Below are 14,969 nucleotides of genomic sequence, written 5' to 3'. Positions count from 1 at the left end.
TAAAATTGAATTTATCTGCAATTAATGTACAAAGCTAAGTAACTTGTACTTAGTTGTTCCTACAAATGTAAACCACAAAGTACTGAAATATTCTAGCTAAATAAAGAACTCAATTAGTGAGGTTTCTTGGCTCAACTTTCTGAAAAAACTGGCTGAAGCAATAGTTTTGTAATAAATTTATTCCATTTTCTAAAGGATGGTATACTATAGAACATGCCAGTATTTAAAGCAGTTGTTTTTATTAAGTTTGAATAGAAACTCTTTGCTTCATTGCTTCTCAAAACACACTTACTGGTTTTCTAAATAGTGATTTCGTTAATAGGAACGTGTCAAATGTGTATGTATTAGCAACATGGGGACATGACTTACTTGATTCTCATCATGTCATTATGAGTTTTTTGTGGACTATGTTCTTTACTGCTATGTGATTTTTTCTTTTTTTTTCTTCTCTAAATGCAGTATAAAATCAAAAGTATTCAGGATTTGGTGAGTTTGAAAGGTTCTGATCGTCGCAACTTACTGCATTTCCTGGAGGATAAGAAATATGATGAAGTTATGGCTGTCCTTGGTAGCTTTCCATATGTCACTATGGATATAAAACCACAGGGTGAGTAGCAGGTCTTTTCTGTATATGTCACCCTCCTGACATTTTGGTAGTCTATTGGCAGTAATCTTCTGGAGGCTTCTGAGACACAACTAGCAGTTATTTATGTGCCTTGAAAATGACATACTTTCATGAGTGACAGGCTCTTGTACATGAGATTTATAGTGTGACAAGATAAAATACATTACAATATTTAACAGATTCCCAAGCCACCTATAGTTTCCTGCAGGAGCTTATCTGATGTTTCATCTGTTCATTTAATATTTTACGAGCAATGTGGAATTCTGGTTGAAATAGCACTTTTATTAGCTATCTTTAAAAAACTGTGCTTATTCCAGAATTTATGTTCAGTTTATTCCAGTATGGAGTGTCAGTTAGGAGATCTTTCAATTAGAGATTTTGACTACATGAGTTTTTGTGATCACCTTTGCATGGCTTTTGTATATGGCAGAACTTTTCCATGCTATGCAAAATGTAGCTACATTTCGTATGCACTGTATCAGAGCGCATAATGCTCTTACTAATGCTTAAAATTTCACAGTGAAATATTTATTTCTCATACTTTGACAAGCAAACCTCTTCTGTCTATAGTTTGTTACTCAGCGTGAAGAGGAGTGAACAATGCACGTACTTTTCTGTTTAGTTCTGTATTAATATTTTATAAAATACGTAGATGTAAAACTAATAAAGATGCTTTCCTGGGGAGGGAGGTAAATAAAATTTCTACGCTGGGATATAATTATGTTCTTCCCTGAGACGTTCTCAAGCTTACAGACTGCAGAGATAAACTCCTCAGAGGCTTTCCTATGGGTTTAGTGTTTGATATTTTAGTTAAAGTAATCACTGCTGTTCTTTTACTTTCCTTTGCCTCTATTTAAAAAAGAATTAAATGCATGATTGTGAACGTGGCGTTGAAATTGAGTTGTTAATCATATGAAAGCCAGGAAAATCAAAGTTACAATTCCCGGAGCTAATATAACAAGGTCCTTTTGGTCGTATGTGGTATTTCATGTTTCTGAAATGTTCCACTTTAATATATATAATGCACAATATAATTGAATTACAGTTCCCACAACAATCTTAACTTTGATTTTTTTTTTCCTAACTTCCATGCAATTAAAATCTCAAACTCAATGTTGCTGTCTTATAGTTTGCTGAGTGACTAGCCCTCATCCTGATGAAGCATTTGATGTTATAAGATACTTACTAAAAATATTTTGAGATTGTATGCTTACATTTAGACATAACAATGCCAAGATTTTTTTCAAACAGAAAATAATATTTAATAAGTTAATAGATTCCTTGCTTTTCTTTTTATGCTAGTTTTGGATGATGAAGACAGCAACAATATTACAGTAGGTTCTCTTGTCACTGTTCTGGTCACACTAACGAGGCAGACCATGGCAGTAAGTATTAAGATTACTTCTTTGTTATGGCTAACTACAACTATGTGCTAATAAGCAAGCGTTTTTTAATTGGGGAACTAGTATGTTGTTTTGCAAATGTCACTGTAAAATTACAATTTGAATCTGAGGACTTGTGCTCTTAACCCTTTCTTATATTTCTGTTTCTGAATAAGACAGCTGTCCTGGGATTAAAGTCCAGCCAGACTCATTGCAGCTGACTAGGAAACAGTAAAAGAATAGACAGGTGATACTGCCCTGTGATTTTTAAACAACAGAAAAAAAAAAAACATTCAGAAACTCAGTTCTTGAGCTAGAACGAAGTGTTTGCTCTAATACTTATATGTTTGAAATTGATTTTCCTTTATGTGGATTCATAATGCTAGAAATCCATTGATTTTTTGGACACTTAGAAACTCAGTCCAGCAAAGTGTGGCATATATACAACAAAATAAAGGAGGTACACTTGTGCCATAAGAAGGAAGTAGCAAATAGCAATGTGATGTGATTGAAATAATACTGCATCCTAATAGTTAAACTTCTTACTTGTGCTTACTTACCTTAAAACCTAGTAATGATGTTCTTTGAACAAAGAACTTAGAAACAACTAATTTTTACTCAATGTAGCCTGTAATATAAATTTTTACATCTGTAATATTCAGATAATTGTTTTAGTAAGTGGGAAGTCTGTGTTAAGTCACTAAGATAGGGCATACAAGCATGAGCATAACTGCTGGGGACTAGACTGCACACTGAAGCTTAACAGAAAGTAGTCTATGTATCTACATTGTGTTCCTCTTGAATTTCAGAATGGAGCATTTAGATGTAACTAAAGATACTGTAAGTAGAAAGTTGACGTACCACGTCACTCTACTGGAGGAAGCTAAACATTATAAACAAATTTAATTGTACTGAGAAATTCATTAAATGGTCTGACAGTGTATAGAAGAGTGGTTAAAGATGCTTTCTAGAGTGAACTCCACTAGGCAACCTGTGGAGTTAAGGTTAAATGGTGTAAAATGGGAGCTAGCCTATTATATAATGCTTTTTTCCGGAGTGGTATCTCATATCTGCCATCATTCTATAAGACACATCCTTAAATTTTTTGGATGTTGTTTTCAGTGATGTATTTTATGTTTTGAAGTAAGATATGCATGAAAATGTTCACTTTATATATAGATATTCCAGTCTACAGAATACTAATACTAATTGTGTTTTTGTCTTAATGTTTCATATTTCTAGTCTAATTGTCATCTTGTGTCCCTGAGTAGCAGTGCAGCTGTTAGTTTTTAATGCTCTGGCAATTGGAGCAGAATTTGCATTTTACTACTGCTTGATTTTGTGATGCAGGATTTCTGTTTTATAAGACAATCAGATTCTCTGGAACAAGATGACACTTTTTCTTTTTTTTTTTTTTTTTCTAAATTTCTTTTTAATGCTTGTGATGGGAAAATCCCAGACCAAATGTTTGAAATGGTGTTTAATTTTTATGTGTTAATCCCTTGTGGTGTTTGTCCCCTTCAGACCCAATTTCACTGTTTTTAGCTTAAGTTCTTCTATGAATTCAACTCTTTCATTATTCACTCCTTTGGTACAGAGAGGCACTAATGCTTTTCACATGTTTCTCTGTCAGGAAGTGTTTGAAAAGGAACAGTCTATATGTTCAGCGGAAGAGCAACCAGCAGAAGATGGAGTAAGTTAAGAGCAAATGTTCCTCTTGCCTAACTGAAAGAAACTCTCTTGAGTTGCTCATCTTGCATTTCTCAAGCAGCTTTTTCAGAAACACCTACTAGGTGTCTCTTGAACTCTGCTTTCTAACTTTGGTTCTCAGCTAAAATGCTTGAAGTGCAGTGAATGCCTGAAATTTTGATGAACAGAAAAAAATACTTTAAATACTGCTTTCTTGCAGCAAGGAGATAGCAACAAAGTTAAGAGCAAAGGATGGCAACAAAAGAATAAAGGAACCAAGAAAGCTTCAAAATCAAAGAAAAAGAAGCCATTGAAAAAGAAACCTGTGCCACCTTCATTGCAGCCACCGAAACAGCAGAAACAAAAGCAAGCTAATGGGGTAGCTCATAAATTCATTGATATTTTAACTTTATGTTCAGTTTATCGTTCCTAAATTGACAGAGTTTTTTTTGTCTCTTAATTCTATTCTTCTATAAAGTATGTTTTCTGAAGTACTTTCTGTCCTGAAATTTAAAACTCAGTGGTAAAATTTTAGGCAACGACCCTAGTAGTATATCTTGTGGCCCACTGGAAGTTGTGCCTATCTAGTTTAGAAGGCTGTTGTCTTATTCGCTTTTTATTACTTTTGTTATGCTGCCATCTGGGAGATGAACAGTTCTATGCTTTTTGCTGTTCATTTAAGAGCAAAAAGGAGATGAGGTTTTCCTCTGGTAAATTAAATAAGTTTAGTACCTTTACATTCGCTCCGTATGATGTTTTCTCCATCTCTCAGGCCATGTTGTAGATATTTTTCTTACGTTCCCTCTGTTTTTTGTATAATTTCTTTGAAACGTCGCCTCAAAATCAAACTGTTTTCTCCTATTTATGTTGCTGATGTCATACAGAGAAGAGACATTGCTTCCCTGTTCCCCTTAAGACATGCAGTCAAAAAATAATCTTCACTGTACACTTCTCTGTGATACAGGAAGAGTGTTGTTCAAATAGGAAGCGAGGGCCTTGACCTTAAAACGTGCTGTTAATGCTACATACTACCATAATGCAGACAAACTAAGAGTTGTGTTTTCCGTTGTTATTTTCCCCACTAGGAAGTAGTTGTGAAGGAAGAAGAAGAGGAGATCTCTGATAAAGGAAGTGAATCTGAAGAAGAAGAAACAAACAGGGACTCTCAAAGTGAGAAAGATGATGGAAGTGACAGGGAATCTGACAGAGAACAGGATGAGAAACAAAACAAAGACGATGAAGCTGTAAGTTTGTTGGTTTTTTTTTTTTTCCAAGGGTAATGTTACCACTGGGATTGAAAGAAAATGTGTTTTAATCCTCTAGCATTGCCTCAGGCTAGGCAACACTAGAATGAAGGAATAACGCTGGTACTCCGGAGGTTTTCAGTCCTTATTCTGGCAGAAGTGCTTTGTCTGGTTTAGAGTGAAAGGTCTTTGAAGCATGGACAGAAAGCTTAAAAATGACATGAGAAAAATAACTTCAGGGAGAGATTATAATGTTTCTTTCAGCTTAATTTGATTATTAACTGCTACAGATTGTGAAATAAAACCTCTCCTTTGAACTTTGTTCTTTACATGCAGTTATTGTTGCATACTGCTGCAAGTGTGCAGTAGTTGAAGGAAATCGTACATGCTTGATATGAAAACTTTACTCTTAATAATTAGCTGAGTCTTTTGAAACTGTGGCTTAAGAGCTTGCAATTGGGAATGAGGCATTATGGATGTAGATGGCTTCTGCACCACAGGTCTTGCAGTAGAAGACTCCATAGGCAGCTGGAGGCCTCATCGAGGATGAGAATAAGCTTCTGATTTGAAAAAATAAAATCATCAGGGCACTTACAGCTTACATAGTGCTTATAGGCAGTGCCGCAGAGGGGAATTCTAAAGATGGTGCACAACCCTGCAGATCTGTGATTTGTTCTTGTTTTTTAAAATACTTAGAAGTGATCTCTTAAGTTGTACCGTTTTACTGTTACTCGTTGTTGTGGTGTTCGGGTTTTTTTTTTTAATTGTACTTTATAACCTAATCTCTGTGCCTCTCTCTTTCATGATACATAATGTAGCACAGTGTGAGAACTTGTCAGAGATAGCTTTTCCATGGAGATACACACATACACACACATGTTGGTTTTTTTTGTGGTTTTTTTTTTTTTGCTAGGAGGTGGCTAGTGCATAGTAACTCTTTAAATTTGTCTTTGACAGGAGTGGCAAGAATTACAGCAAAGTATACAGAGAAAAGAACGAGCCCTTCTTGAAACCAAGTCAAAGATAACACATCCTGTTTACAGTCTCTTTTTTCCTGAGGTCAGTAATAGAAAACTTGTATGGTTGTGAGTCGTAAGAATTTATATAATTAATTGCTCTCTATATATTTTTACAGGAAATTTGAGGCTTTTTAAAGTCTTTTAATACTTGAAAAGTTGCTGATCTTTAATTTAAAAAGTTTGAATTTCTAAAATCCTCTTAACTCCCCTCAGATACTTTCATAAAACCTACTGTTGCATTATTCTTTCTACCCAGAGACTTGCAAAATTGTATATAATTAAAAGTTCTTCTTGACAGCAACAAAGCTAAGGTTTTCTTCTGCTGATTTATTACATAAGGATAAAATCAGAATTAAATTTTTCTGATACAGGGTTCTAATTTATAGTACTTTTCTTCCCTTTGTGCTATGGAGCATGAAAGCCCTGCAGCAACTCTAGTACAGAATTAAGGTATAACAATACTTCTTTAGCAAACTGCAAGCATCTGTGAGAGAGGAAGTTCCTGTCCTGTGTTAACAGTAATGACAGCAGAGTCTGGGAAGCTGTTTAGATCGCTGGTAGTTCTGACTTGCTGCTTGACTCAGTGCAACAGCATGGTGGCAACACAAGGGTGAAGCTAGAGATGAAGTTGTGGAAGTTGGAGAGGGTTAGCAAAGCTGCCCCTGTACAAGAGTGTATTCTGGAAGTGGTGCAAGCCAGTCACAGACTTGCAATAGACAGTCTTGTCTATTGAGCTTAAAAGCACAAGGGCAGGTGTGATGAGGTGTCAGAGAAAGGAAACGGGGATGTATTTAAGAATAGTGCTTCAGGATTGTACATAAAAGGTGGTGTCTCTGTGGCAGCCTTAGATGTTGAAAGTCCCATTGGTTGTTTCTTATGCAAACTGCTGACCAGTTCACAGGTAACTGAAAACCCATCACAACAATGAAACTTTGAAAAAGGTGGGACTTTTCAAATGTGGCTTTATGTTCTGAGCAAGTAAGTTAGGTTTCTGGGGGATGATCAAATTGGAACCAGAATGGAGTGTTTGGGCATGCTTTTTTTCTGGGCCAGTGGTTTAAAGGGTTCCCTTTGCTTCCCTGTTGATTGACTAGGGTGCTAATCTAGGATCTCTTCTCCTGCATTGTGCTGGCTCTGGTAACTAGAGGGTGTGAAAAGCTTGTGCTTCCTTTTTAAAGGAGGTAACTGGGATGAGGAAGAACAGGAAAACATAGGTGGAGAAAAGGGTGCTGTATACTTACTCCTCCTCTTCACTCCCCAGGACTCTTTAAACACATGCTTGTTGCATTCCCTTTTGTCCCTGTGCTTGTGATCCTATTATTCCTACTGCTTTTAACCAGATCTGCCAACTTTAGGAAGTGAAGTGTGGGAATCACGAGTCTTCTGGACCTCTGTAGAGGTGAGGGTGTAATTGCAAGATCAGGGATCTGACCAATTAGCCTTTATTTTCTTACGTGATTTCTTCTTAATTGTTTCTAAGGAGCCAGGCAATATATACTATACTATAAACTATACCAAAGAAACTGTCTGCTTAAAGACCTTATGTGAGAATTATGCTGCCTCATGATGTCCAATTTTGTAACAACTAATCTTAATGCTCAAGCAGTGAGTAAGTGCTAAGCCCAGGACCAGAAAGGTGCTGACAATTAGTATTTCTCTCTTTTACTGCACCAGAGCTTCCAGGCTTCAATCAGAGACTTTGCTTTAACTTGCTCTTAAGAAATAAGCTGCCTAAACCTCAGCTGTGTTACACACAGCTGCTGATGGATTTTGTGATAAAAACACAGTAGTGTAGCTAAAAAAAAAAAATAATCTAGCACTGAACTGTATGTTTGAACTTGAAAGATACACGTGTAGTCTCATGGTATTGCTGTTATAAGTTTTCCAGTCTTCACTGATTTCCTGAAAGTTAAATGCAGCTGTACTTAGTTCTGCAGTTGGAGCATATTCAAACCTGTAAAATCTGAAGAACAAAGCACTTTGGGCAGGTTTTTTTCCCCTCTGTGATTTATACTGTTACTTATATTGTGGTCACTGCCAGTTCAGAGGTGTTAAGGATGAAGTGTTGTATCAATCCCTGTATTTCCAAGGTTTATGGATATTTGAGTGTAGCTGAACCTCATATAATGGTCCTCAGGAGGCAGTCCTAACACCACCATGTAAGTTTTTAGGCAGTTGATTGCTTTGCCAGCGATGAATCTTTAATCTATGCAGGTTCCTAAATAATTATCTTCTGCTTCCACATCCGTAAATCCAGAAACTGCACAGATTGTAGTTTTGACATTTTTAGGTAGAAACTGGCCCTGCTATTCCAATTTTGTGAGCATATTGGTTCACTGGCATGCCAAACCTTGCACCCATCTGTTAAAGGGCATTTTGCCCATTTGCCTGTTAGCTTGCCAGATCCTCACAGACATAAACTTGAAATTCCACCCAATGAGAAAGCAGAAAATGACACTCTTGCACAGTTGTCCTTTCTGTAAAGAATTACTTTGTGTTCAGGAGTTTTACTTCCAAAGAGTTTATGCTATAGAATCCTTCGAACATTAATTAATGTCTTTGTGATCTATAAGCTGGTGTCAACAGGGATAGTTAACTTTCTTCCTAGTAGCTGGTATGTTGCTGTGTTTTGGGTTTAGAATGCTAATAATGCTGATAACGCACCACTGTTTTAGTTGCTGAGCAGTGATGACACAGAGTCAAGGACATTTCAGCTTCTCATGGTGCCCTGCCAACAAGGAGTTGGGAGGGACCAGCAGCAGGACAGCTGACCCAGAATGGCCAGGTGGATATCCCATATCGTGTGACACTAAAGTGGGGGAATTTGGGGGGAACAGATGCTGCTTGTGAGCATCAGTGTGTGGTGAGCAGTTGCATTGTGCGTCACTTATTTAAATATTCTTTTATCATTATTATTATTACTTTCCCTTCCTTTCCCATTCAATTAAACTGTGTATCTCAGCCCACAGGTTTTACTTTTTCTCCCGTTCTCCCCACCTACCCCACTGTGGGTGAGTGAGTGAGCAGCTGTGTGGTACTGCCTTGCTGCTGGGTGGCATCACAGCAGTCCTTGTACTACTTACACTGTCTAGCTTTCTGTTCTTAGAACCCTCTTGGCTAGGAAGTAAATATCTCTACTTCTCCACTACAGCTGTTAAGGAAATTGACAATGTATTATTTATTGCTGAAACTTAGAGTTAATATAATTTATGGCTTATAATCATATGGGGCAGTCATAAGTAAAGTCGCTGAGAATAGTTGAAATGAGTTGTTTGTAACTAATTCTGGTCCCAAGCAGTGGCCAAATAGTTTTGTGTCCTGTTCTCTGTGCCTGCTGTTGTAAACACACGGAGTAATGCTGTTGCTTTGCTGTGATGCAGTTGCTTTTACTTTTATACACTGAAGGATGGGCATTACCATATTGAGTCAATTTTACACTCCTTTGCTCTGGGATGGAGCAGTGCCAATCAGGGTCTTTTGGTTAATGGTGTATGTTCTGCTGTTATAAATCTATGCTTTGCTAGTTGAATATTTCACTGAGGTGACTGTAATCTTTTCTTGCATAGAAATTAGCCATTAGCCACTTCTAAAGAGAAAAATTAAATTATTTAAGTTTTTCTTTTCTTTATTTTCTACTTCCATTATATGGATTTCAGACCAGAAAACACTGGTCCTAAAGTGTTCAAAAAGGGGAGAAAAAAAAAAAAAAAAAAAAAAAAGATACTGAATTTTGGATTATTGAGGGGAAAAAAAAAATCTACTTCTACATGTTAGCAGGATTTGGTTTCCACCTCTGGAATTTGGACAAGGCTTAGCAGTGTCGTTAAAGCCCTCTACACCCTTTCAGTCAGTCCTTCCATAGAATCACAGAATGGCAAGGTTGGAAGGGATATCAAGGATGATGAATCTCCAACCCCCCTGCCACATGCAGGGCCACCAACCTCCCCATTTAATACCAGACCAGGCTGCCCAGGGCCCCATCCAACCTGGCCTTGAACACCTCAAGGGACAGGGCATCCACAACCTGTCTGGGCAGCCTACTAATATTCCAATATTGTTAGATTTAAAAACAAAAGAGCAGCATTCTTGCAGCACTGAAACATCCACGTGGTGGTTAGTGGTATAAATACACAAAAATTGGTCTTCTGGTTTGGAGCTCAACTTACATAGCTATGATAAGACATCCTCTTTAGGGCTTCACTCTGTTACAAACCTGACCAGTTACCAGACTGTCAAGTGTGTGTAGGAATTGTCTCATGACATAGCAGTGTAACATTTGAATTGTCTAAAAGGCATAGAGTGTTTCATCCCCATTTTCTCCTTAAAGGTAAGTTTATACTGTTGTGACTATTAAACTTGTCTCCTGTTCCTTTTCCTCACTGTTTTATTTTCATCTCCCCATCTCTTTGCTATGGATTGTTCTTTTATTTATTTTTTATTTTTTTCTTAAGAGAAGACTTTAGGGAATTATGGAAACTTACATTGTGGTACTAAACTAACCTTCCAATAGAAAGCTTTTATTTATTAAATCAACATAGGATTTTGTTGCTGTTGTTCTAAAACGAATATTAGAGGGTTAGCCAAAAAGGAGTAGTGGTTAAAGGAGTGATGTACAGTAGTGGTTAAAGGAGCTGTGCAGTTGTTTCCATATGAGAATGGTTGCTGCTGAACTGCACCACAGTCTTAAAAATTCGGTTGAGAGATAAACTATTATTTTTGCGTGGTAACTTGCTGTCTTTTATGAGGGGTGACCTGCATTTAAATTGTTTAGGAATTCTGCTTTAGTAGTTCTTTTAAAAGCTGTGTATGATAAACAACAGTTTGGTATCCTTTACAAATATCAATATTGCATACGGTTCCTTGAAGTGAAACATCACTATGTCCAAATTCCAGCTTTCGGCAGATTCCTGTCTTTTGGAGGAGGAGAAGCAAACCGAGGCAATACATGCTTTCCTGAAAAAGATTATTTACTGGGAAGAGCACTTTTAACTATCTTGTAGCATGCTTTGCTGTGCATGCTTTTCATCCAGGCTGGGTTTCTGTCAGAAGACCCAAGGTAGTATTTATGTGGAATGGATGATATTGCTCCAGTGTGAAATTTGCTCAGTAATTCTCTGTGGGCACAATTCTTCAGAATGGTTGTGTGACTGACACGGTATCTTAGGCTGGCTATGTGGAATGAAGCCTTTGGAGTCAAACAGCTACTTGTGATGACCTGGTTGCTTTTAGTATGCAGCATATACTATTATTTTTGTTAATACGTAGCCAAAAGTTTTTAACTCATCCATTCTGCCCGACCCAACGCACACAAATGTATCCGTATTGTAAGGCCCAGTGAGTCATAACTGCCAGTTGTCAAGTGTGGAAGCATCTTCTTGTGACTTGTCTTTTCTTAATATTTTATTTTCTTTCCTTTATGAAAGGAAAAACAAGAGTGGTGGTGGCTATATATTGCCGATCGGAAGGAGCAGATGCTAATATGTATGCCATATCATGTTTGTACACTAAAAGATAAAGAAGAGGTAAGTACTGGAAGAATTTACTTTTTGAATATTACAAAACCACACTGAAGTGTCTCATGGTATGCAAATATGCAAATACATTTAATTGATTTAAATTTTAACTTTTTCATACTTGTCATATTTTTTACTGTTCACTGTCATACAAATTTTACTGTTCTGATAGAGGCAGACAAGAGCCTTTTAACTGTGAAAATTGATAATGGAAAAAATGAAAAAATAAAATTAAGAGGCCTTTTAACTTTGTTTCCAGATCATATGTTTTTTTTCTTGATATCAATAGCTGATGAAAAATGATCATTTTGTATGAATGAGAAAGTTATTCAGATATGTAAGAAATACTCACTCCTCTTTTTCTGTAAAAACAGAAGCAGTGACAAATTAATTAGCCTCAGCTCACATGAGCCTTTCTGAGACCATAAGTTTTTGCTGTGTTTTCATTTTTTCTGAGAACTGGAGATTTGGTGTATTTTGTACTTTTGAAATGGATTTCATGTTCCAATTCAAATAACAGAAGAGTTAAGCTAATACTTCCAGCAGACTCAATTTTTAAACCTGTTTGGATTTTGAAGATGTAGGAAGTGTATAACAGGGCGATGTTGTGTACTGAAAAATGTAGAGCTACTTTGGTCTAAATTGGGGGGAAAAAATGACTCATTATTTGTCTTTAATGGGAGTTATTGTTCTTGGTTATTCAGTCTCTTTTCTGTAGATATTTTATAGCGTAGAGATTCTCAGATGTATGTCACTCATAAGAAACTCAAAGAAAAAAGGTATTATTCTGTAGTAGTACTTATTGTTCATTAGAGTACTCAGTTGTTTGTTTTAATGTGTCGCTTCAAAGTAGTAAGAATTCATGGAACGGTTTCTGTTTTGCAGGTGGAGCTGAAATTCCCAGCACCGGGCAAGCCTGGAAACTACCAGTACACAGTTTATTTAAGATCAGATTCGTATATGGGTTTGGACCAGATTAAACCATTGAAGGTGATGGTTAATGAGATTGTGTGTTACCTGTTTAAAAACAAACAAACAAACAGCCCCATTATCTTTAAGAATTCAATATGTTCTAATTTTAACGTTGCTTATTTAATCTGCCTGATCCCAGTAGTTGGAAACATTATGTTGGATTAAATAGAACTAAAGTTTGTGATGCTTCCCAGTGTGTGCATTTTAACACCTTTTTTTTCATATTGCAGAATTTTTGCAATATAATTTGCTCTGGCCTTGAATCTTGAGCTCTGCCATGCAATTTCTCTCTGCCTACATACATCCAGTTAATAGGAAAATCCAGCATGCCTATTTACCAGAAACAGTTTTTTTTTTAACTGTCATTTTTGTGCAGCACGTCCTTTTTACTTCTGTTTTTATTCTCTTAGTCTGGTTTGTGGTTTTTGTGACTTTTTTTTTTCCCTCTTTTCTTTGTTTCTCTTAATTCAATTACAGCTGGAAGTTCATGAAGCAAAACCAGTGCCAGAAAATCATCCTCAATGGGATACAGCAATAGAAGGTGATGAGGACCAGGAAGACAGCGAGGGCTTTGAAGACAGTTTTGAGGAAGAAGAGGAAGAGGAGGAAGATGATGATTAAAACAATACCGTTAATTAACTACGATATCTGCACACACTGCAAACTCTTGGTCTGACTGTGGAACTGTACAATAAACAAGAAACGCAGTACAGAAGCTTTGAGAAGGCTGAGTTTAATTTTTCTTTACCAATTAAGAGTGCATTATGTAACTTCTCAGTGGAGGTGAAACAAATCTGTTGCCATTGATACAACCTTGGAATATGCTTACGGCTCATTATAGCCTTCGAGTGCAGGATGGTGCATTTGTTTCAATTGAAAATAAAAGCTTTTTTATTATAAATATCTGGAAGTGTGGGCTATGTATCGTCTGATGAGGTTAGGGTCCAATTTAAATGAAAGGTACTACTAGCTAGGACAAAACTTAAAATCAGATTTTCTGCATTAGAAATTTATTTTAGAAGACATCTTGGTGTAGTTGACATCACACATCTCTGTTGACTGAAACAACATCTGCTCAACTTTCAAACTTGGTTTCGTGGTATTCTTTCAATATTTTGCTGTGAAACTGCTCACATCATTCATAGCTTTAAAAATCTGTTTTACTTAACTTGATTAGTATAAATTAACACCATACCTATTGCCACATTCCACTTATACCAGAGGGCTGCTTTTTTAGGACTGTTGTCTTTTTATGCCCAAGATAATCATAGAAATCAAACTTTTTTGACTCTGGCTTAAAACATTTTTAAGCCTTTATTTCACCAGGTCAACAGAAGCTCTGAATCTTTTGATAAACAGAACACCTGAAAGCATCTTTGCAACCATGTGCTACGTAAGTTGGTGGCTTTTGTTTAATGCCTTTGTAAAAGGTAAATGCTGGAAAGCCAAAAGTACAACATGCAAAGAGTGCGTGTTGTGTATCAGTTTTGAATTTTCATCAACAACAACAAACTGGAAAAAAATGATGCCTGTTTTCACTTGTAATAATGTGCATCTCTTAAAGTTTGGAGGTATTTTTTTTTCAGTCTCCTTCAGGTCTGTAAATAAGACAGTGATTCTACCCAACCCATTTAGAAAGATTAGATATTAAGTTCAGGGAAGAGAGAATCAGGGCTGTTGGTTTATTGTGTGACTTGTCAAAAGCAACAGACAGGTTCTTCTTCCCAACTATGACAGTGCGATGGTGTGAGACATGGGACAAGCTGTCATGCAGAGAAAACTCCATCCTATGAAAATCACCCAAGGCCAGGTCAGCTGTGCACTAATTTGTGACCTTGTTTATTAAAAAGGGATGTCACTTTAAATGCAAATTTACATTGATATATTCTTTGTAATTGCAATAGTTGCAAATAAAATTTGAAAATGTTCTAAATGAGGTTATGGTATCTTTCAAAGTGCTTCTGAAGTGCATATCATACAGGAAAAAACCTGTAAAGCTTAAACAGTGTCAGGTGTTCAAAATCAAGTATGAAGGCTAGGTTTACTTTCAGTGACTCGTACACTTGTCATCTTTTAACTCCATGTTTCATTTGCAAAATACAGTAAAGAATTAGCAATAACAAGCACCGGTTGCATTCTGAAGTCTCTCAAGCCAGACACTGCTCTGGTGAGTGACATGCATGAAGAATAGGTGCTGGACACTATCATCAAGCAGGCAAAATGAATGCCAAACTTGCATTATCCTGCCAGAGCAATTCATAGTACACGTGCTGTTGTGAAGAGTTGGAAAGAGTTAGGAGAAAGTAATGATAATAATCATAAGCATAGGAAGGGGGGAGCATTCTGACTACTGGTTTCTAAATTTTACTGTGAGATACTGAGTTATATTTGCAAGATACAAATGCTTTGAGATGACTTAAAAAAATGTCTGATCTGAACAGTGAAGTATTTTCTTCTTAGAGATTAAAGATAACAGCTGGAGTTGCAGGTTGTGCACTGAAACTAGGCTAACCATGGATAATTGC

At 36.6% G+C, this 14,969-nt stretch overlaps 1 protein-coding gene across 1 annotated transcript in view; it reads left to right on the top strand.

Annotated features, from left to right (window-relative positions):
* SEC63 (SEC63 homolog, protein translocation regulator) overlaps positions 1 to 14,357 on the top strand; it is a 62,239-nt gene extending 47,882 nt beyond the window's left edge. Inside the window, exons 13-21 of the mRNA XM_048937628.1 lie at positions 460 to 607; positions 1,928 to 2,010; positions 3,641 to 3,700; positions 3,917 to 4,075; positions 4,782 to 4,940; positions 5,898 to 5,999; positions 11,383 to 11,481; positions 12,358 to 12,462; positions 12,922 to 14,357. Of these exons, the coding sequence (XP_048793585.1) occupies positions 460 to 607; positions 1,928 to 2,010; positions 3,641 to 3,700; positions 3,917 to 4,075; positions 4,782 to 4,940; positions 5,898 to 5,999; positions 11,383 to 11,481; positions 12,358 to 12,462; positions 12,922 to 13,065 (1,059 nt within the window). The 3' untranslated portion in view covers positions 13,066 to 14,357. The remainder of the gene's footprint in view (positions 1 to 459; positions 608 to 1,927; positions 2,011 to 3,640; positions 3,701 to 3,916; positions 4,076 to 4,781; positions 4,941 to 5,897; positions 6,000 to 11,382; positions 11,482 to 12,357; positions 12,463 to 12,921) is intronic.
* Positions 14,358 to 14,969: the final 612 nt, after the last annotated feature.

The sequence above is a fragment of the Lagopus muta genome, chromosome 2, assembly GCF_023343835.1.
Source record: "Lagopus muta isolate bLagMut1 chromosome 2, bLagMut1 primary, whole genome shotgun sequence".
NCBI classification, from domain to species: domain Eukaryota; kingdom Metazoa; phylum Chordata; class Aves; order Galliformes; family Phasianidae; genus Lagopus; species Lagopus muta.
Note: the sequence above shows the minus strand (reverse complement) of the source record. Positions and strands in the feature narration are given on the sequence as shown.